At 44.8% G+C, this 22,822-nt stretch overlaps 1 protein-coding gene across 1 annotated transcript in view; it reads left to right on the plus strand.

Moving 5' to 3' along the window:
* The window catches only part of LOC116972889 (dynein heavy chain 8, axonemal-like), a 574,435-nt gene that overhangs the window by 40,137 nt on the left and 511,476 nt on the right, over positions 1-22,822 (plus strand). Inside the window, exons 6-8 of the mRNA XM_033020476.1 lie at positions 5,668-5,819; positions 9,704-9,893; positions 14,335-14,495. Of these exons, the coding sequence (XP_032876367.1) occupies positions 5,668-5,819; positions 9,704-9,893; positions 14,335-14,495 (503 nt within the window). The remainder of the gene's footprint in view (positions 1-5,667; positions 5,820-9,703; positions 9,894-14,334; positions 14,496-22,822) is intronic.

Here is a 22,822-nt window from a genome sequence, read left to right on the forward strand (position 1 = left end):
TCTCCCCTTCGCACAGGGTGTCCAAAGATGAGGATGGTGGGTGAAAAATGCAGCCAGAAGGCAAGGAGCAGCCCCTTTAGATATTCAAACAGTGGCTGCAGCCTCACGCACTCCATGTACACGTGGTACACAGACTCTTCCAGCCCGCAACAGTGGCAGGCGGCTGGCGAGTCTGAACCGCGAGAGAAACAGGTTGCAGGGAACACCTCGGTGCAGTACCCTCCACCCCAGGTCCCCAATGTAGAGGGAGAGAATCCCTGCGTAGAGGGACCCCCACCGGGGGCCCCCCTCGCGACCGGAAGGCAACACCGACCGCCACTTGGTGTCCGGACGGTGGACCAGGGCGAGGAAGTGCGGGGTGTGGAGGAGGAGCCTGTACAGGACACGCCTCCCTGCGTCTCGGAGGGAGACGAAGGGTGTCGAGGAAAGGCGGCTCAAATTGTGTGGGACCGGCTCCCGGGATGGATTACGGCGCCTTGGTCCGATGAGTACTTCCGGCTGAGCGGGGGCTTGCTCAACCACCAGTACTCCACACGTTTGAGCCCCCCGGTCATCCGATGGGGCGGGACAGGGACCGGCTGCTCTCAAGCCCGGGCCGTCACCCTCCGCCGGTGGAGGTGGGGCCTGGTCAACGGCAACCAGGTTCCAGACTCTCAACAAGTCCCTGTAGAAGCCAGGCATCCCCAGAGAGGGGCGGCTTTGGTGTGGTTCCCTCTAATCCCACTGAATTCAGGTTACCTAATGTTGCCTGATGTCATACTTGATCAAGTGATGTCATGATGTTAGGGAAAGTTACTCTCACTTCAACTCTAAACTTCAGATCTTTTGCCCATGTTTGGACCATGTGATGCGGTCGGTAGCTGGTGGATCCAAAAAATGAGTGAACTTTCATTTGGTATCTGAGTATGATGAGTTGGAGATGTAAACATTTGCTTAAGAAAGATGTGTGGCTTTGGAAGTGAACTTTGCTCAACAGGCAAAGGGTAGAAGACCACTTCAATGCCGCGGACACCAGAAGCATGTGGCAGGGTGTCAGGGACATCACTGACTACAAGAGCAGCCCCGCCTGCCCCCACGGTGATATCACACTGGCCAACGAACTAAACACCTTCTTTGCCCGGTTCGATACTGGCAACACCACCAGGTGTGGAATAACCCCGGCCATAGCGGAGGGACAGGCCTTAACACTGAGCACTCAGGAGGTACAGTGCGCTCTGCGTAGGATCAATCCACGCAAGGCTGCAGGCCCGGATGGTGTACAGGGAAGAGTATTAAAGGACTGTGCTGGACAGCTGGCGGAGGTATTCACGAGAATCTTCAATCTCTCTCTATCTCTGGCAACGGTCCCCAAGTGCCTGAAAACAGCCACCATAGTGCCGGTGCCGAAAAAGTCCAAAATCACCAACCTCAACGACTACCGGCCGGTTGCCCTAACTCCAATCCCCATGAAGTGCTTCGAAAGGCTGGTCCTCTCCCATATTAAATCCAGCATCCCTGCCTCACTGGACTCCCATCAATTTGCATACAGGGCAAATAGATCGACAGAGGATGCCATCTCTCTGGCCCTTCACACTGTCCTGACTCACCTGGACAGACAGGGCACGTATGTGAGGATGCTCTTCATTGACTATAGCTCTGCATTCAATATGGTCATCCCCACCAAGCTCACCACCAAACTCCACCAGCTAGGCCTCAGCTCACCGATATGCGCTTGGATCCTGAACTTTCTCACGGAGCGACCGCAGGACAGTGAGACTGGGCCCGCACCTGTCCTCCACCATCACCCTGAGCACCGGCACACCACAGGGTTGTGTACTAAGCCCCATGCTCTACTCCCTCTTCACTCACGACTGTGTCCCTGCATTCGACACCAACACCATCGTGAAGTTTGCAGACGACACAACAGTGATTGGGCTGATCACCAACGGCGATGAAACAAAATACAGAGCGGAGGTGCAGAACCTGGCGGACTGGTGCGCCAATAACAACTTGGCACTAAACACCTCCAAGACCAAGGAGCTGATTATTGACTTCAGGAGGTCCCATTCTGGAGAATATGCCCCAATCTCCATTTATGGGGAAAGTGTGGAGAGAGTGTCCAGCTTTAAGTTTCTGGGCACTCACATTTCAGAAGACCTCATATGGTCCACAAACACCGCCGCGCTGGTCAAGAAGGCACAGCAACGACTGTTCTTCCTGAGGACATTAAAAAAGACTGGTCTGCCCCAACAGCTGCTGACAACGTTCTACCGCTGCACCACAGAGAGCATACTAACGTATGGCATCTCTGTGTGGTATCTCAGCTGCACGGAGGTGGAGAGGAGAGCTCTTCAGCGCGTCGTCCACAGAGCGCAGAGGACCATTGGGACACAGCTACCAGCCTTGGAGGGCATCTACCACACACTGTGCCTCAGGAAGGCCGTCAGCATCGATAAAGACTCATCACACCCCTGCCACGGTCTGTTTCAACTACTTCCCTCCGGCAGACGTTACAAGGCCTTCTATGCCCGAACCTCCAGACTCAGGAACAGTTTTATCCCAAGAGCTATAGCGGCTCTGAACCGGCCCTAATGAGTGCCCCCCCACCCACCCCCTTTGGACAGTCTCCCTCAGATGGTCACGTCAATCAATTTTCAGCTTGTTTATTTATGTATTGTATTTATTTACCTTTCTTGTACATCAGTGGAGCTGCACACTAAATCTCGTTGCACTGACGTGCAATGACAATAAAAGATATATTATTATATTATTATTATTATTATTATTATCTTATTGAAGATGAGACGTGGAAATGACCGAGGGTGAGGTGAATAAAGTAAAAAGAAAGAGAAGGTGATCCTGCAGAGAGAAGAGCAGAACCTCAGGGTTGCCAAGCCCACAAGAGAAGTGGGAGTGGATGCAATAGTAATTGAAAATCAAATCTCTCTTTAATTGTACTTATTGATCTATTAACCAGATGACTCTCTAAACATAAAAATTACCTGGCATTATCCTGCAGAAATTTTCCGTATGTCCTATCCATCTCTCCCTATCCAAATTCTGTCTGCTTCTCCGTGGATAGTCACCTTGTCGTGGTGGAGAAGCTTGTGTGGTCCTGAGATCCTGAGAGCGATGCCGTCTGGAGCTATGCGCCTGGTAGGGCCACCCATGGCGGTAAGGTCGAGGGGGAGATATCTGACAAAGAACAATCCAACCAAGACCTCAACGGTGGAACAGGCGGAGGACGATGGCTGACTTTAGTGGAGCGTCACAACGGCTGGGAAGGCGGATGAAGGCTTCAGCGGAAAAGGGTCCCCGGTCGTCTTGGATTCCATGCCCCTGGATTCTGACCCAGATCTGTCAGGGAGCATGTGATGGCTGTCTGTGCACCAGTCTCCCAACATTAAACAAAGTTACGCACAGGCGTCCTCCATGAGAGGACAGCCATACCCGTTTCGAGTGAATGCCAATGATTATGACATTCTGTCTGAAACTAAAACTGGCCTTTTCTCATTTTCCTAGTCTTCCCTCTGTAATATTAATATTCCTGTACCGCTGTTGACTCGTGACCTGATTGAATTGATGTGTTGTTGGTTGAATCTGTCAAACTTGCCTCCACAGGTTTTTATTCAATCACTTAATTAGATGGTGTAAAATGTATACAAAGGGAGCATATTTATTTGTAGTTTACAGTATCATTTTTTCCATTACATATGTTGTTACTTGTTAGGAAATGTTAATCACGTTCCACTGCTTTCCTTGCATTTTCTGTGGATGCAGTTCACGGAGAACCTGCAAATTTTACGATACGATATGATAGAACTTTATATATCCCAGGAGGGAAATTGATCTGCCAACCGTCTTAAAAACACAAAATACACAAAACGTAAAATACATGAAACATGAAATTAAAGTGACAAGTGGAAAGGCTTGAGGGATGTGCAAAGATTGGAGAGGGAGGGGGAGGAGTCAGTCTCAGTCTCAGTCGACCACACGACGGGAAGGGGAGGTGTTGTACAGTTTGATAGCCACAGGGAAGAAGGATCTCCTGTGGCGTTCTGTGCTGCATCTTGGTGGAACCAGTCTGTTGCTGAAGGTGCTCCTCAAGTTGACCAGTGTGTCATGGAGGAGATGAGCTGTATTGTCCAGGATGCTCCATAGTTTGAGGAGCATCCTCCTCTCCAAGACCAACCTTCCATAGATCCAACTCCATGCCCAGGATGGAGCCAGCCTTCCTGATGAGTTTGTTGATCCTATTAGAATCTGCAGCGTTCGCCCTGTTGCCCCAGCACACGGCAGTGAAGAAGATGACACTGGCTACCACCGATTGGTAGAACATCTGCAGCATCTTACTGCAGATGTTGAAGGAGCGGAGCCTTCTCAAACAGTACAGCCGGCTCTGTCCCTTCTTGTACAGGGCCTCAGTGTTCTTGGACCAGTCCAGTTTACTGTCCAGGTACACTCCAAGGTATTTGTACTCCCTCCCATTTAAAATTTTGTCCACTCCCTTATTTCCTTTCCCCAATTCCATTATTTTTAATGGTATAATCCAGGATCTTGAATTTCTTTCCAGTATCAATACTTTCCAGCATTATCACGTAAACATTGTTCAAGTTCTCTGGATAGGCTGATATTTTGTTATTCCTTTTCAGTATTAATGATCAAATCATTAAATATTTGACAAACATTATGTCATACATCTTTCATGATGACCAGTTGGAATTAAAATGAGGAGTGGGAGTGGTTAGCAGAAATAGGTCCTTTGGCCCACCTAGTCGGCGCCGCCCAGCACATTACACCATCCTACACACACTAGGGACAAGTCACACATACACCAATATACACATATGATCTGTACGTCATATGGGATGTGCATCACGTTTTCAGAATGCTTTGATTTTTCTGATCTTATTCCCATGGGAGAATTCCAACAAAGTGGAAAAGGGGACCGTAATGCAGTGCCCTGTGTAGTGTCTGGCTTTCCTGGCCTATTCCAAAGATGCATGCACTTCAAACAAAATACATTATAGCATTGAATTATACCACAATGGCAGTATTTCTGTCCTAAGGTGTTCTGAAAGGGCAGGGAAGGGGAAGTAGAAATGGCTCCAACATGTATTTAAACGGATGTATGAAATGTATGTAGGCCTAAAAATACAATCCTGAACATTTTGTTAAATGTAGAATGCTGCAGTGTTAGCTACAAATGTTTGGTTCCATTGAAATCAAATGGAATGTATTTCTGAGGAAGAACACAGTGTTCTGCAAATATTATAACTGTTCTAATCAAGGTTGATCATGAAGGATGATTGCTATTTCTGTATGTTTCGAAGTGCGAGTATGGTATGTTTAGCTTAGTTTAGTTTAAAGATACAGCGCGGAAAGAGGTCCTTCGGATCGCCGAGTCCCTGTCGGCCTGCAATCACCGCACACTATCCTACACACAATAGGGGCAATTTACAATTATACCAAGCCAATTAACCTACATGCCTGTATGTCTTTGGAGTGGGAAGAAACTGGATATCCCGGTGAAAACCCACGCAGGTCACGGGGAGAACGTCCAAACTCCGTACGAACAGGACCTGTGGTTAGGATGGAACCCGGGTCTCTGGCGCTGTGCGGCAGCAACTCTACCGCTGCGCCACCGTGCAACCTACAGTGACTAATGCTTTGATTCATTATATTTAGAATGTGGACGAATTATTGCTGGAATTAGTAAAGGAAGCAAAATCAAGAGATTATATCTGACCAAATTATTCAGTTCTCGCCTTGAGAGCCTGTGTTTATTCTTTGTGCGGCACAACATGGATATTCTTATCACAGGAAGAAATGTTTGTGAGGTATGAACTTTATTTTGCATTCAATCATTATATTAGAGATAAAGTTACCGAGATACAGTATGGAAACAAGTCCTTTGATCCTGCCTTGACCATTCATATGAAACCTGCATGAATCCCGCTTTTGTTCTCCCACATTCTCATGAACTTCTCTCAGATCATACCGCTTGCCTACACACCAAAGGTAATGTACAGTAGCCAATTAGCCGAGCAACTCCGACGTAATTGTGGTGTGAGTGGAAACCAATACCTTGAGGAAATTCACATGGTCATGAGAGAATGTGTGAACCTTGAGGAGTATAAGGGATGTACCAAGGCTTGGATAGAGTGGATATTTCCACTACTGGGGGAGTCTACAACTAGAGGTCATAGCCTCAGAATTAAAGGGTGTTCTTTTAGGAAGGAGATGGGGAGACATTTCTTTAATCAGAGGGTGGTGAATCTGTGGAATTCTGCCACAGAAGGCTGTGGTGGCCAAGTCAGTGGATATTTTAAGGCAGCGATAGATAGTAAGTATGTAAGTAAGTAAGTTTTATTTATATAGCACGTTTTAAGTCAACTCGCATTGACACCAAAGTGCTTTACATAAAATAGATAATAAGTTTCCATACAAACCATAGAAAAAGGTTAAAAAAAAAAAGAATAAAATGGACACAACACATTATAGAGTTCAACACAAACGTCCCCCCACAGCAGAACCAAAAATCTCCACTCTGGGGAAAGGCACCAGAAAGTTAAGTCCTCTTCCTCTGTGAAACACCCGAGGTCGGGGCCCATTTGTGGCCTTGCAGCCAGTCCGATAATTTTCAGGGCCCTCTTGCCGTGAAGAAGGAACACCGGCGTCGGGTGAAACATTCCTCAGCGGCTTGGAAAGTCTGGAGCGGCTGCATCCTCCCCGGAGACCGGGGCACTCGTAGTCCTCAAGCCGCGCCGGTTGGAGTTCCGACCCCGGCGAACTTAATCCCAGGCTCCGCGGCGCTCCAAATCCAGCGCCGCCCGCGGCCGGACGCCCGCAGCCACAGCTCCACGATGTTGGGAGTCAGCAGCCACAGCGCTCCAGAGCTTACCGCACGGCGATCCGGTAAGGCTTCATGATGGTGTCCCAGCGCTGCGCCGCCGCCGAAGCTGTAGTCCCGGCCGGTCCCGACAGGAAAACACCGCTCCACTCTCGATGGTAGGCCGCGAGCAAGGGGCGAAGAAGCAGCTCGGAGGGAAGCTGCCTCTCCGACCAGGTAGGGGACTAAGAAATAAAGTTTCCCCCTTCCCTACCCTCACCCACCACATAAAAGACCTCTAGATAGATTCTTGATTAGTACTGGTGTCAGGGGTTATGGGGAGAAGGCAGGAGAATGGGGTTAGGAGGGAGAGATAGATCAGCCATGATTGAATGGCGGAGGAGACTTGATGGGCCGAATTACCTAATTCAACTCCTATCACTTATGACCTTATGAACTCCACATAGGTCAGAATTGAGCCCAGTCTCAGGTGCTGTGTGGTAGTGTTCTACTAATTACACCGCTGTTCCAATATATTTAGAGCTATTCAATTTTAAAGGCTGTTGCGAAATAACTATTTAATCTGCCATTTCATTTTCCACAATAAAAACAAAACAACACAGCATTGGTGAAAACTGAGTAAATGTTTCAGGTTAATGACCATATGTCAGTTTTCCATTATTAGTTCTCAAACTCATATTATGTAGGACAAACCTTCACTGTAATAACTTTTTAAAATATCTGAAGTTGTCATATCAAAATCCAGTTTTCCTTCTTTATTAAGCATTTAATTATTTGTTTTTTTAACTGTTTTTTTAATCATGTTTCTCTGGGCGTCTAAATTTTTAGCTAATTAAGTTATTACATCGGATGGAAGTTGCATTCCAAATCTCGTTGTACCCCTGTGCAATGACAATAAAGATATATTATAATACTTTATTAGCCAAGTATGTTTTGCAACATACAAGGAATTTTATTTGCCAAGTCAGTCATACAAGTAAAAAGCAATGGAACACATGAATATGTGTTATATTTAACATGAATATCCATCAGAGACGCCTCCACATTCCTCACTGTGATGGAAGGCGAAAAAAAGTTCAATCTCTTCCCTTTGATCTCCCGCGGTCGGGGTCCTCGAGCCCTCCGTTGACGGGGTGATCTTGACTACCGTAGCCGGCGGCATTTTGGGCCCTCCGATTTGTGGCGATCAGTTCCTGCATCGGGGGGGGGGGGGATGTCAGCTCCCTCGCGCCGAACGATCGAACCCCGCGTCGGGGCTGGTCGAACCTTCCGCGACGTTGGAGCTCCCGACATCCATGGCCTCTCCCGAGACTGCGAGCTCCTGATGTAAAGTCCGCAGGCAATTCCAGGCAAGGGATTGACTCCGATGTAAGTCCATGCCCCACGGTGGGGCCCAATGTCAGTTCGAGGAGGCCTCCAGTTCTATCGATGGTAGGCCGCGGAGTGACCGGAGAATGCGATCTGAAAATTAATCACATCTCCGGCAAGGTAAGAAACTGAATAAAAAGTTTACCCCTCCCCCTCCCCCTCCCCCTCCCCTCCCCCTCCCCTCCCCCTCCCCCTCCCCCTCCCCCTCCCCCTCCCCCTCCCCCACAGAAAGAAAACTGGAGAACATTTACACAAACTATTAACACACATTAAACATTAAAAAAAGACAATGAAACTAACAGACTGTTGGCGGGGCTGCCAATCATGCGGCGCCCCTAGTGGTACAATATTCTGACCTGCCCATCCCTTGGCTGCATTTGTATATTTTTTCTTTATTTTCTTGCTAAGTATGGTTTATAATTTTCTGTTTAATTATTGATGATGAATCTTCTTCATGGACCCCAGAGATCTGTGTGCAGTAGAGTTTTATGTATTCATAGAGTTGCAGAACATGGAAATTAATTATTTGGCCTAACCTGTCCATGCTGACTACCATACCTATCAAAGCTAATCCTGTTTTCTTATGTTTGGCCTATATCCCTCTAAACCATTCCCATCCAGTTACTAGTTCAAATGTTCTTTAAACACCTGGAGTATTGTGTTCAGTTTTGGTCCCCGAATTTGAGGAAAGACATTCTTGCTATTGAGGGAGTGCAGCGTGGGTTCACAAGGTTAATTCCCGGGATGGCGGGACTGTCATATGCTGAGAGAATGAAGCAGCTGGGCTTGTACACTCTGGAGTTTAGAAGGATGTGAGGGGATCTTATTGAAACATATAAGATTGTTAAGGGCTTGGACACGCATGTTCCCGATGTTGGGGGAGTCCAGAACCAGGGGCCACAGTTTAAGAATAAGGGGTAAGCATTTAAAACAGAGACGAGGAAACACTTTTTCTCACAGAAAGTGGTGAGTCTGTGGAATTCTCTGCCTCCGAGGGTGGTGGAGGCCGGTTCTCTGGATACTTTCAAGAGAGAGCTAGATAGGGCTCTTAAAGATAGCGGAGTCAGGGGATATGGGGAGAAGGCAGGAACGGGGTACTGATTGGGGATGATCAGCCAAGATCACGTTGAATGGCAGTGCTGGCTCGAATGGCCTACTCCTGCACCTATTGTCTATTGTCTAACATTGGAATTATACACGCCTCTACCACCTCCTCCGGCAGCCAATCTGTATGAAAAATATGCCCATCAGATTCCTTTTAAATCTTTCCCCTCTTATCTAACGCAATGCCCTTTAGTTTTGGACTTCCTTTCCCTAGAAAAGAAGACCATGACCATCAAACCTATCTAAGGCCCTCAAGATGCCAGTGTTTTAATCAAGTATATTTTATTTTACTTCTGTATGCTGCCAGAAATAAGATACTAATTAAGATAATGCTGGTTATGCTCTGCGTTTTTCTGGTTATTTTAAGAATAACTGACTCACAGACATTCTTCCTTGTAGGAGGTGCAATTTGGTGTCTTCGATTGTACTGATGGAATACTTACAGGTGCTACAAATATGTTAGAAACCATTTTTTTCCCTGCTATTTGTGCATCTGAAAACTGGGGATCACTTAACCAGTCGAATCACGGGGACAGAGGAAAGAAAACTTTCAAAGAGATTATTCGCAGATATGTCACATTCTTAAAGGGTAAGATATTTTAAAAGTTAAATCATTGTGAGAATTAGAGGTTAAAACTTTCATTTGAAGTCTGTGTTCTTAAACTATCTCACAAAACGTACTGCTAAAATAATTGTATTTAGTCACCATACAACACAGTGAAGAAAACCCAGAGGTGAGTTAGGTTTTGAAAGTATAATTCCATTAAAGAATGCCAATCTGTCCAACCTGTCCAACCTGTCCTTGTAGATAATACCCCCCCCCCCCCCCCCAATCCAGACATCATTGTCGTAAATCTCCTCGGAACCCTTTCCAAAACCTCCGCATCCTTTCTGTATTGGGGTGACCAGAATTGCACGCAGTACTCCAAAACCCACATCATGGCTTGCTGACCCTTATACTCAAGGCCCTGACAATGAAGGTAAGCATATTGTGTGCCTTCTTAACCATTCTGTCGCTACTCAGGGAGTTATGGATTTGGATGGCAAGACCCCTCTGTATAGCAGTGCGATGAAGGGTCTTGCCATTAATTTTATATTTTTCCATTGCATTCGACCTTTCAAAGTGCAACACCGCACACTTGCTCGGACTCCAACTGCCATTTCTCCGCCTATTTCTGTAGCTGATCTACATCCTGCAGTATGCTTTGACAACCTTCCTCATTGTTCATGACCCTGGTAATCTTGGTGTCATCTGAAACTTACTAACCCATCCCATTTACATTTACATTCGTCATTATCTCAAACAACGAAGGTCCCAGCACAGATCCCTGCAGATTTGCACTGGTCGCGGACCACCAGCCCAATTTGCCCTTCCATCACTACCTCTGTTTTCTATCAGTAAGCCAGTTATGAAACGATACAACCCAGTCACTGTTAATCCTGTGCATCTTAATCTTCTGGATCAGTGTACCATGGGCGATTTTAGCAAAAGCCAAATCCATGTAGACAATATCCACAAAGCTAATTTTGTATCCAGTTTGGATGGCTCGCCCTAGATCCCATGTGATCTTACCTTCCAGACCAGTTTACCATGTGGGACCTTGTCAAAAGCCTTGCAAGAGTCTATGGAAACAATGTCCATTCCCCTGCCCTCATCACTTCACCAAAATCGCAATTAAATTTGTGCATCAGAATTTCCCATGCACAGACGTGCTGACAATCATTCATCAGTCCTTGCCAGTCCAAAGGCGTTCGATACGCTTGCCCTCATCTGTCAGAGGTTGGGACATCATGTTGCAACTGTGCAAGTCATTAGTGATTTCATAATTGTATGCAGTTATGGTTGCCCAGCTATAAAAATGACGTCAAAAGGGTGTAAAGTGTGCAGAAAAGATTCAGGATGTTTGCAGGATTGGAGGGATTTGGTTATAAGATCAGGTTATAAGGAAAGGCCGGTTAGGCTGGACTTTTTTTCCCTTGGAGCGTGGGAGATTGAGAGGTGACTATGGAGGTATATAAATTCACAAGAATAATAGATTAGGTAAATGGTCACAGTCTATTACCCACGGTAGGGAAGTGTAAAACCGGAGGACATAGATTAAAGGTGAGAGGACAACCTCTTCATACGGAGGGTGGTGGTAAATGGAACAAGCTGCCAGAGGATGTTGTAGAGGCAGGTACAACTACAATGTGTAAAAGACAAGGATTTGGATGTTAAATGTTCATGGATATGGGACAAATACAGCCAATAGTACTAGCTCAGATAAACATCTTGATAGGCATTTTTGAGTTGGGTCAAAAGGGGCTGTTTCTGTGCTGTATAACTTTATGACTCCAAATGCAACTCAGACTGCCCTTCAGTAAAATGTCTACTGCTGATGTGAAGCTCATCAGCCCGTTATGCCCTCCCCTGCAGCCTTTCTTAAAGAAAATCACAGCATTAATCATCTTCCACTCTTCTGGTATCCCACCAACGGCGAACATCTCTGCCAGAGCCCCTTATTCCTTGCTTTCCACTATGTCCTAAGATCAACTTGCTCACGTCCCGGATTTATCCAGCTCCACATGCCTCGACCGTAAATACCTCAGCTTGCATAATATCAATATATTTCATGTCATCACTCTTCACTTCCCTGAATTCTGTAACTTCCATGAGCTTCTCCACAGTAAATACAAATGCGAAGTATTCACACAAGACCTCACCCATCTTCTGTAGCATTACACACAGATGACCACGGAGATACTTAAGGTGAACCTACTTTGTCCATGGTTATCCTTTTGCTTTTAGTATTTAGTGTCGTAGAATCATAGAGTGATACAGTGTGGAAACAGGCCCTTCGGCCCAACTTGCCCACACCGGCCAACATGTCCTAGTTACACTAGTTCCACCTGACCGCATTTGGCCCTTATCTCTCCAAACCTGTCCTATCCATGTACCTGTCTAACTGTTTCTTAAACGATGGGATAGTCCCAGCCTCAACTACCTCATCTGGCAGCTTGTTCCATACACTGTGTGGAAAAAGTCACCCCTCAGATTCGTCTTAAATCTTTTCCCCTTCATCTTAAAGCTATGTCCTCTTGTCCTCGATTCCCCTACTCTGGCCAAGAGACTGCATCTACCCGATCTATTCCTCTCATGATTTTATACACCTTTATAAGATCACCTCTCATCATCCTCCATTCAAGGAACAGAGTCCCAGTCTACTCAACCTCTCCCTATAGCTCACACCTTCTCATTCTGGCAACATCCTCGTAAAGTCCTCGTATTCTTACAGAGTCTCTTGGGTTTCTCCTTTATCTCATCTGCCAAAAATATTTCTGGTTTCTTTTTTGCCCTCCTGATTTCCTCCATAAGTGCATTCTTACAACCTTACACTCTTTAGGGGACTTGCTTGATCCCAGCTGTTTGCACCTATATAATCAGAAGGTAGTGAATCTGTGGAATTATTTGCCACTGGCAATGGAGGCCAAGTCAGTGGACATTTTTAAGGCAGAGATATATAGATTCTTGATTATTGCATGTGAGTGAGGTTATGGGGAGAATGCAGGAGAATGGGTTCGGAGAGATAGTTCAGCAATGATTGAATGGCAGAGTAGACTTGATGGGCCAAATGGTCTAATTCTACCCCTATCACTTGATCTTATGAGCTTATGACCTGTATCTGCCTACATTTTCCTGAGCAGCCAGGACTCCCTAATCCTGCTAACCCTATTCTTCTAACAGGAACCTGTTGACCCTAAAGTCTTCCTGCCTTACTTTTAAAAACCCTCCCAGTTCCCAGACATCCCTTGTGCTACTAATAGTATCTTCCAGTCCTTTTGAAAGTTCCTGTCTAATGGCATCAAAATTAACCTTGCCTCAATTTAGGACTTTAACATGTAGAACCAACACTATCTGCTTTCCATACTTATTTTAAAACGAATACAATTATGAATCTTGTTTCCAAAGTGCTCTTCCATTGACACTTTAAGGGCCTGTCCCACTGTACGAGCTAATTCAAGAGTTCTCCCGAGTTTCCCCTGATTCGAACTCGGAGAATTACGGTAATAGCCGCTCGTAGGTACTCGGGGCTCTCGTGGACATTTTTCAACATGTTGAAAAATCTTCACGAGTCTTCACGAGCTTACCGCATTTCCCGATTACCTGCCGTTAGCGTTACGAGCAGCTAAGAGACGTCCCGAGCTCCAACGTACCCGCTACGTACATTCTACATGCTTACCATGAGTTTGATTTTTTTTTAAACTCGGGAGAGCTCTTGAATTACCTCGTACAGTGGGACAGGCCCTTAAGGCAGTTGCCCAACCTAATTTCCCAAGAAGAGGTCAAATGTTGCCCCTGCTCTTGTACAGTACATGTTGCTTAAGAAAACTTTCCTGGAAACACTTAGCAAACCTGGCTCCATCTAATCTACTAGCACTGTGGCAGTCCCAGTCAATATTAGCAAGATTGAAATCACTTACTATTACAACCTTATTATTCTATTCCTATAGCTATTCATAATTCCCTGCATATTTCCTCTCTAAATCCTGTTGACAAGTGAGGGATCTTTAGTACAATCTCATCACCCCTTTATTCCTAAATTCCTATATTGTCTCACCGGACACACCCCCAAGATAATCCACTCAAAGTAACGCCATCATACTCTCTCTAATCAAAAATGCAACTCCCCCTCCTCCCTCACCTCGATGTCTCACCAATGCAGCATATATACCTCAGAACATTGAGCTGCCAGACCTACTCATCCCTCATGTTGTTCTCAATAGATTTGTTTTCCCTGTATAAGCCATGGGACAGATATTGTAGACAGCTTAAAGTTGACATGCAAGGTCATGCTAAGCAATAGAATTCTTTCTTGCGGGATGCCATAGATCAAATGAATCCCTCTTCTTGTGGATTATAGGGAATTCATTCTTGTGTTTGGAGCTCGATTTAATTACAAATGAGTGAACCTTATCAATGGTAATAAGTAGTTTGATATGTTATTATATGAGATACCTTTATTCGTTTTCGTGGATGCTATTTTCTTTAGGTGCAAAAGCAAGTCTTGAAAAAGCTGTAGTACTGAAGAGTGAAAAAATCGATCTTGCAAAGCTGCGCTCTTTTGAACAAATAAGGGCAGCAGCATCAAATCTGGAAATGGTTTCACAGCTTGAAAATGTGCTTTTAACATGGCACAATCAACTGGAATTGGTTTGTATGCTTTGAAGATTTAACCCTTAATGACTGTTAGCAAGTTGCTTTAACATTGTAATATTGGAAATCGGTATTTTATTCCACTTTTCACCTCAAATGTGTGTGTTGAAAGTAAAATTATTTCATTGCTGTTTGCAAACGATTGAGCCTTTAGTAAGTAATGTTTTCTTCGGGCTTTGTATTCTCCCTGTAAGTTGTGGGCCAGAAAGTGTACACTGCTTAAAAGGTGGCATGCAAGGATCTTTAGCAATGCAATTCTTTCATACGTGATGCAAATGGATATTGGGCATGCGGATCAGGCCTTGAAGATTGTCAGCACAAAAGCTTTATATTTGCCATTATTGCAGAGCAGCAGAAATAGTGGTTAAGATCTAGAATACAGTGCATTCAGAAAGTATTCACACCCCTTCACCTTTTCCACATTTTGTTACGTTACAGCCTTATTTTAAAATGGATTAAATTCATTTTTTTATCACCAATCTACACACAATACCCCCGAATGAAGAAGCGAAAACAGGTGCTTAGAAATGTTCCCAAATTAAAAAGAAATAACTGAAATATCACATTTACATAAGTATTCAGACCCTTTGCAATGACACTCAAAATTGACCTTAGGTTCATCCTGTTTCCATTGATTATCCTTGAGATGTTTCTACAACTTGATTAGAGTCCACCAGTGGTAAATTAAATTGATTGGACATGATTTGGAAAGGCACACACCTGTCTATATAAGGTCCCACAGTTGACAGTGCATGTCAGAGCAAAAACCAAGCCATGAAGACGAAGGAATTGTCCGTAGGCCTCCGAGACAGGATTGTGTCGAGACACAGATCTGGGGAAGGGAATAAAACAATTTCTGCAGCATTGCAGGTCCCGAAGAGCACAGTGGCCTCCGTCATTCTTAAATGGAAGAACTTTGGAACCACCAGGACTCTTCATAGAGCTGGCCGCCCGGCCAAACTGAGCAATCGCGGGAGAAGGTCCTTGGTCAGGGAGGTGACCAAGAACCCAATGATCAATCTGACAGAGCTCCAGAGTTCCTCTGTGGAGATGAGAGAACCTTCCAGAAGGACAACTATATCTGCAGCACTCCACCAATCAGGCCTTTATGGTAGAGTGGCCAGACGGAAGCCACTCCTCAGTAAAAGGCACATGACAGCCCGCTTGGAGTTTGCCAAAAGGGTTGTTTTCTCTGGTGCTCTGGTCTGATGAAACCAAGATTGAACTCTTTGGCCTGAATGCCAAGCGTCATGTCTGGAGGAAACCAGACACCGCTCATCACCTGGCCAATACCATACCTACGGTGAAGCATGGTGGTGGCAGCATCATGCTGTGGGGATATTTTTCAGAGGTAGGAACTGGGAGACTAGTCAGGATCGAGGGAAAGATGAACGGAGCAAAGTACAGAGAGATCCTTGATGAAAACCTGCTCCAGAGCGTCAGGACCTCAGGCTGGGGCGGAGGACAACGACCCTAAGCACACAGCCAAGACAACACAGGAGTGGCTTTGTGACAAATCTGTGAATGTCCTTGAGTGGTCCAGCCTGAGCCCAGACTTGAACCCGATCGAACATCTCTGGAGGGACCTGAAAATAGCTGTGCATCGATGCTCCCCATCCAACCTGACAGAGCTTGAGAGGATCTGCAGAGAAGAATGGGAGAAATTATCCAAATACAGGTGTGCCAAGCTTGTAGCATCATACCCAAGAAAACATGAAGCTGTAATCGCTGCCAAAGGTGCCTCAACAAAGCTACTTAGTAAAGGGTCTGAATACTTACGTAAATGTGATATTTCAGTTATTTATTGATAATTACTTCGCAAAATGTTCTAAACACCTGTTTTCGTGTTTTTATTAAGGGGTATTGAGTGTAAATTGACGATAAAAAATTAATCCATTTTAAAATAAGGCTGTAACGTAACAAAATGTGGAAAAAGGGGTCTGAATACTTTCTGAATGCACTGTATGTCTGATATACAAGGTGAATAAAGGATTAATTTGCAGTAGGGAGGCCATAGGATTATTAGAAGACAGGTGGGGGTGTGAGTGTAAAGCTGGCGTCAGGAGGATTGGTTAAAGTGGTATTGAGGGAGGGGCAATCATTTGGATTGGGGATAAGGCCAAGTCCTTTACACAGATGATTATTCTGAGGAGATGCAAGAGCACCTCAGATGCTGGGAGCTGGAAGAAGAAACAAATTGCTGGAGGAACACAGAGGGTAAATGTTTGCCTGAATTTCTGCTCTTTTGCTCTTCAACCACGCTTTTACGAGGAGTCTCTACTGCAGCCACGACTCCTTCGCCAGTACTTGTCATTGCTGCCTCATTATCCAGCTCGGTCCCAACCAGGATTTTACATATATACGTGTAGGAAGTAACCATCTACAGGTGGTGGTTTAAACCGAAGATAGACACAAAATGCGAGAGTAACTCGGCGGGACAGGCAGCATCTCTGGAGAGAAGGAATGGGGGACGTTTTGGGTCAAGACTAAAGAAGGGTCTTGATCTGAAACATCCATTCTCTCCATACACTCCATCCATCACTTCTCCCAGAAGCTTCCCCTCCACATTCTAGGCCTTTCTCTTGTTGCCATGCTTCGGTACCTTCTGTCTCATTCTCTCCCGCAGTTCTGGGTCTTGCTTACCCAAAGGTGCCAGGGATTGCTATTCCTTCTCCTCTGCCAGAATACACTCTTTCAACCAGCGGTTCTTCGTGTTCCTGACATCATCACAAATCCTCTTTGTTAACTCTTTAAAAACTGTCACAATTTCCCATAAGGAAATTGTCTTGACTATCCAAATGTTGGTAGAACCTGTCCCTCAGAATCCCCTCCAGTAACTTACTCATGACTGATGTCAGGCCCACAGACTTGTAGTTCTCTGGCTTGTCCTTGTGCTTGTCCAAGCAGTGCAACGTTAGCCTCCCTCCAGTCTAGGAAACTTTACTTGTTGCTAAAGATGTACAACCTCCACAATTCCTTTTCTTGCTTCCCACATGTCTGAGGATGTACATAGTCAAGTCTGAGAATTTCTTCACTGTAATGTGCTTTAAGACCACTAATACCGCCTTCTTGGTCATTCATATATAGTCCAAGACATCACAATTCATTGCCTTGGCTTCCATTATCTTCTCCGTAGAATCATGTTCACTGGTCCCCAATGACACTTCAATCAATTGACCTACCTTGTTTCCTATGAGAAAGTCCAGTGTTGTGCCCTCCTCCATAGTGTCCTGGAAAGCAAAATTCTGTGAACACATTTAACAAATTCCATCTCGTCCAAGCCCTTGCACTATGGATGATCCGGTCGTTATTAGCAAAGTTAAATCTCGCACTAACACTCCCCTGTTATTCTTACAACTATCTGCAACTTCCCAACACTTGTGAAGTTACGGTGAGCAGGGTGAAAACTTTCAGCTGCCAGTCCTGACCTTCTCTCAGTCATGTTTCTGTTTTGGTTATAATATTCAAGTTCATCAAACCAATGCAGGCCTTCAGTTTATTCACTGTACCTGTTAAGCCTCTTGCATTGAAATAACTGCAATTTATAGGACTGGTCTTTCCTCTCTCTTTACTCTTGGCTGTTTGGTCTACTGAAACTGCTTTCTGTGACTCTAGCATTTCAAGTCAAGTCAAGAGAGTTTATTGTCATGTGTCCCATATAAGACAATTAAATTATTGCTTGCTGCAGCACAACAGAATATTCTAGGCATAAATACAGAACAGATCAGTGTGTCCATAGAATATATATATATATATATATATATGCACATAAATAAACAGATACAGTGCAATATGCTGTTATAGCTCAGAGTTTGTTTGAAGTTGTGTTTAATAGTCTGATGGCTGTGGGGAAGAAGCTGTTCCTGAACCTGGATGTTGCAGATTTCAGGCTCCTGTACCTTCTACCTGATGGCAGCGGAGAGATGAGTGTGTGGCCAGGATGGTGTGGGTCCTTGATGATGCTGCCAGCCTTTTTGAGGCCGCGACTGCGATAGATCCCCTCGATGGTAGGGAGGTCAGAGCCGATGATGGTTGCATTGGGAGCATTTGCTCCCAACCTCTCATCTGCCTTGTTTCTACTCTAGGACCCTCTGCATGGTCAATATATTTGTAATCGTTTTCTGTAGAACTAACATATGTCCCTCCCAGCATGTTGGTCCAGATTAGGTGCAATCCATTTCTCTAATACAAATCCTTCCTGTCCCAGAAGAGACCCCAATAACTTCTAAATTCGTGCCATTTGCACTAGCTCCTCAGGCACACAGTCATCTTGCTCTCGCTGGCAGCCAAGTTCATGGCACTGGATCCTGCTGGGAGGCTCAGCAGAGAAGGGCAGAATTGGATAGAGCAATAGTGAGATGAGACTCAATGGTAAAGGGATAGACACAAAACTTTGTGGCCACAAATAAAACACCAGGACGGTGTGTTGCCTCCCAGCTGCCAGGATCAAGGATGTCTCTGAGACGTTCCAGAACATTCTCAAGGCAAAAGATGAGCGGTCAGAGGCCAGGGTGCACATTGGTACCAATTACATAGATAGAAAAGGGCATGATGTCATAAGAGGCAAATGTAGAGATTTAGGAAATAGGTTAGAAAGCAGGACTCAGTGATAGCAACCTATGGATTATTCCCAGTTCCACACACTGGTGAGATATACCTGTGCTGAGGTGAATGGCTACAGGGGAGCCCTGCGCTGTTTGCCTACTTCACTTTTCTTGACGGTCACCCGACTATTGGCAGCTTGAACTTTAGATGTGACCACCTCACTAAAACTATCTATGAAACTCTCAGCATTCCAGATGATCCAGAGATCATGCAACTGCATCTCCAGCACTATGACAAGATCAGTCAGGAGCTGCAATTACATATACTTCCCAGAAGTATAGTTATCAGAGGCCCCTGGAATTTTCCCTGTTCTCCTGTATCCTGCAAGACGAGCCAACCACTGTCTTAACAGCCACCCGGACTGCAATGTTGGAAGAGTAAAGTTAAAAGAGGTTATAAGTTCTTACCTGTACCTCTGCTCACCCTGCTCACCGTAACTTCACAAGCCAAATCCTTAACATTTATTCACTATGCCTTCATTTCATTGACAGACGTGCTTCACAATGAGCCAATCATAAATACTTCATTGGCCCTGATCCTAAACAGAATGGCTTTCTCAGCTGCTGCTCTGCGTTGCCTCCTGATTGGAAACTTACTAGATATCTGATCTAAATGTTTGAGAAAACTGCACATTTTGTTGGTGGAACTTGTCTTATAAAGATTTATTCAGACTTCCCTTTATAATCTATGTCCCTGAAGGACAAATTCAAGGAATTTATAAGATTTGTTGTTAAATCAACATGTTATGGATCAAGGAGAGAAATGCTGTTCTGTAAGATGAGAATAGTGAAAACTGGAGATGCAGGCTATCCAAAGTAAAAAAAATATTGGACACACATTAGAATGTCAGGCAACATCTCTGGAAAGAGAAACATGCCAAATCAGAGACCCTCTGACACAACTATGAAAGAGAGATAAAATGGTCATTTAAGTTGCACAGAATTTGATGCCTGGACGAGATTGGACAAAGAGATTATCTGTGACTGGTGGGTAGTGGAAGACTTGAAGATTATTGGAAGGCTGGCTAATGTTGTATTGTTATTTAAGAGGGACAGGGGCACAGAGAAGCTACGGAACCACAGGCTGGTTAGCTTGTTAGTGGTGTGACACTTGGTGGACAGGATTCTGAGGGATAGGATCTACTAATATTTGAATAGGCTAGTATGACTGATTAAAGACAGCATGTTTTTTTTTCTGTTGGAAATGGTGTCACATGAATCTGTGAAGAGGTAACCAAGCGGATTGATGAGGGCAGGCAGTGGACATTGTCCACGTGGACTTTAGCAAGGGCTTTGACAAGATCTTGCATGGTAGGCTTGCTACATCGCTTGTATTCACTGGAGTTTAGTAGGATGAGGGGGGGATCTTATAGAAACATATAAAATTATAAATGGACTGGACAAGCTAGATGCAGGAAAAATGTTCCCTATGTTGGGCGAGTCCAGAACCAGGGGCCCCAGTCTTAGAATAAAGGGGAGGTCATTTAAGACTGAGGTGAGAAAAAACTTTTTCTCCCAGAGAGTTGTGAATTTATGGAATTCCCTGCCACAGAGGGCAGTGGAGGCCAAGTCACTGGATGGATTTAAGAGAGAGTTAGATAGAGCTCTAGGGGCTAGTTGAATCAAGGGATATGGGGAGAAGGCAAGCACGGGTTATTGATAGGGGACGATCAGCCATGATCACAATGAATGGCGGTGCTGGCTCGAAGGGCTGAATGGCCTCCTCCTGCATCTATTTTCTATGTTTCTATGTTTCTATGTACATCACAAGGAACCAGGATAACCAATTGGATATAAAATAGGCTTGGTAGATGGAGTTTGGTGGTGGTAAATAGATAGGCCTGTGGCAAGTGGTGTGCTGTAGGGATCGATGGTGGGTTCACTGTCATCGACATTACTGATTTGGATGACAATTATGTTAACGTGGTAAGTTTGCGGATGGCACCAATACTGGTGATGTAGCAGACAATGAAGAAGTTTATCTAAAATTGCAACAGGATCTAAATAAACTGGACAAGTGGGCCAAAGAATTGCAAATTAAATTTAACTCCGACAAATGCGAGATATTGTATTAATCCAGGGCAGGATTTACATAGTAAATAGCAGGGCCAAGAGTGTGTTGTAGAACAGAGAGACATAGGGGTACAGGTACATAGTTCTCTGAAAGTAGTGACACAGGTAGACTGGGTGGTGAAGAAAGAGTTTGGTACTCTTGAGTTATTCCGTTAGGGGACCAAGTACAAGCTTTGGGACCCCATGTTACAAGTCATTGGTGAGGCCACACTTGTACTGTTGGGCACAATTTTGGTTGTGTATCTATAAAAAGGATGTCTATAGATATTCTGGAAAAGGTAAGAACATATGCATGAGGATATTATCAAGACTGAAGGATTTGAGTTATGATGAATGGCTAGATGGGCTGGTGTTTATTCCATGGAGCGTAGGAAGCTGAAGGGAGATCTTATAGAGGTATATAAAATCATGAGGAGCATAAATACTGGTGGATGGTTACATTCTTTTCTCCAGCATTTGTTAAATCAGAGGACATAGATTTAGGGTTAGAAGGGTTGTAGAATTGTTACCTAAAATTGAATTCAATGTTCACACCATTAGGCTGCAAGCTACCCAAGCAGAATATGAGATGCTCCGATGAGAAGAAGTAGAATGTAACATGTAGAATGGATAAGGGAGAGCCAATGGATGTGGTGTATCTAGACTTTCAAAAAGCCTTTGACAAGGTCCCACACGAGAGATTAATGTGCAAAATTAGAGCAAGTGGCATTGGGGGTAGGGTATTGACATGGATAGAGATCTGGCTGGCAGACAGGAAGAAAAGAGTAGGAATTTTCAGAATGGCAGGCAGTGACTAGTGGGGTGCTGCAATGCTCGGTGCTGGGACCCCAGTTGTTTACAATATATATTAACGATTTAGACAAAGGAATTAAATGTAACATCTCTAAGTTTGTGGATGACACAAAGCTGGGTGGCAGTGTGAGCTGCGAAGAGGATGCTATGAGGCTGCAGGGTGACTTGGATAGGTTGGGTGAGTAGGCAGATGCATGGCAGATTCAGTATAATGTGGATAAATGTGAGGTTATCGACTTTGGTGGCAAGAACAGGAAGGCAGATTATTATCTGAATGGTGTCGGATTAGCAGAAGGGGAGGTGAAACGAGACCTGGCTTGCCCATCAGTCACTGAAAGTAAGCAGAGGATTTAAATTTAGGAGCAAGGAGGTCCAGATTAATTCCCGGGATGGCAGGACTGACATATGATGAAAGAATTAGTCGACTGGGCTTGAATTCGCTAGAATTTAGAAGGTTGGGAGGGGATCTTATAGAAACATGTAGGAAAAATGTTCCCGATGATGGGGAGTCCAGAACCAGGGGTCATAGTTTAAGAGTAAGGGGAAGACCATTTAGGACTAAGATGAGGAAAAACGTTTTCACCAAAGAGTTGTGAATCTGTGGAATTCTCTGCCATAGAAAGCAGTGGAGGCCAATTCATTGGATGTTTTCAAGAGAGAGTTAGATTTAGCTCTTAGTGCTAAAGGAATCAAGGGATATGGGGAAAAAACAGGAAAGGGGTACTGATTTTAGATGATAGCCATGATCATATTGAATCGTGGTGCTGGCTCGCAGGGCTGAATGGCCTACTCCTGCACCTATTTTTCTATGTGTTCAATGTTTTCTGTGATGACGCTATTGCAGGGGTGAAAAAC

Source organism: Amblyraja radiata, chromosome 5 (genome assembly GCF_010909765.2).
Source record: "Amblyraja radiata isolate CabotCenter1 chromosome 5, sAmbRad1.1.pri, whole genome shotgun sequence".
NCBI lineage: Eukaryota > Metazoa > Chordata > Chondrichthyes > Rajiformes > Rajidae > Amblyraja > Amblyraja radiata.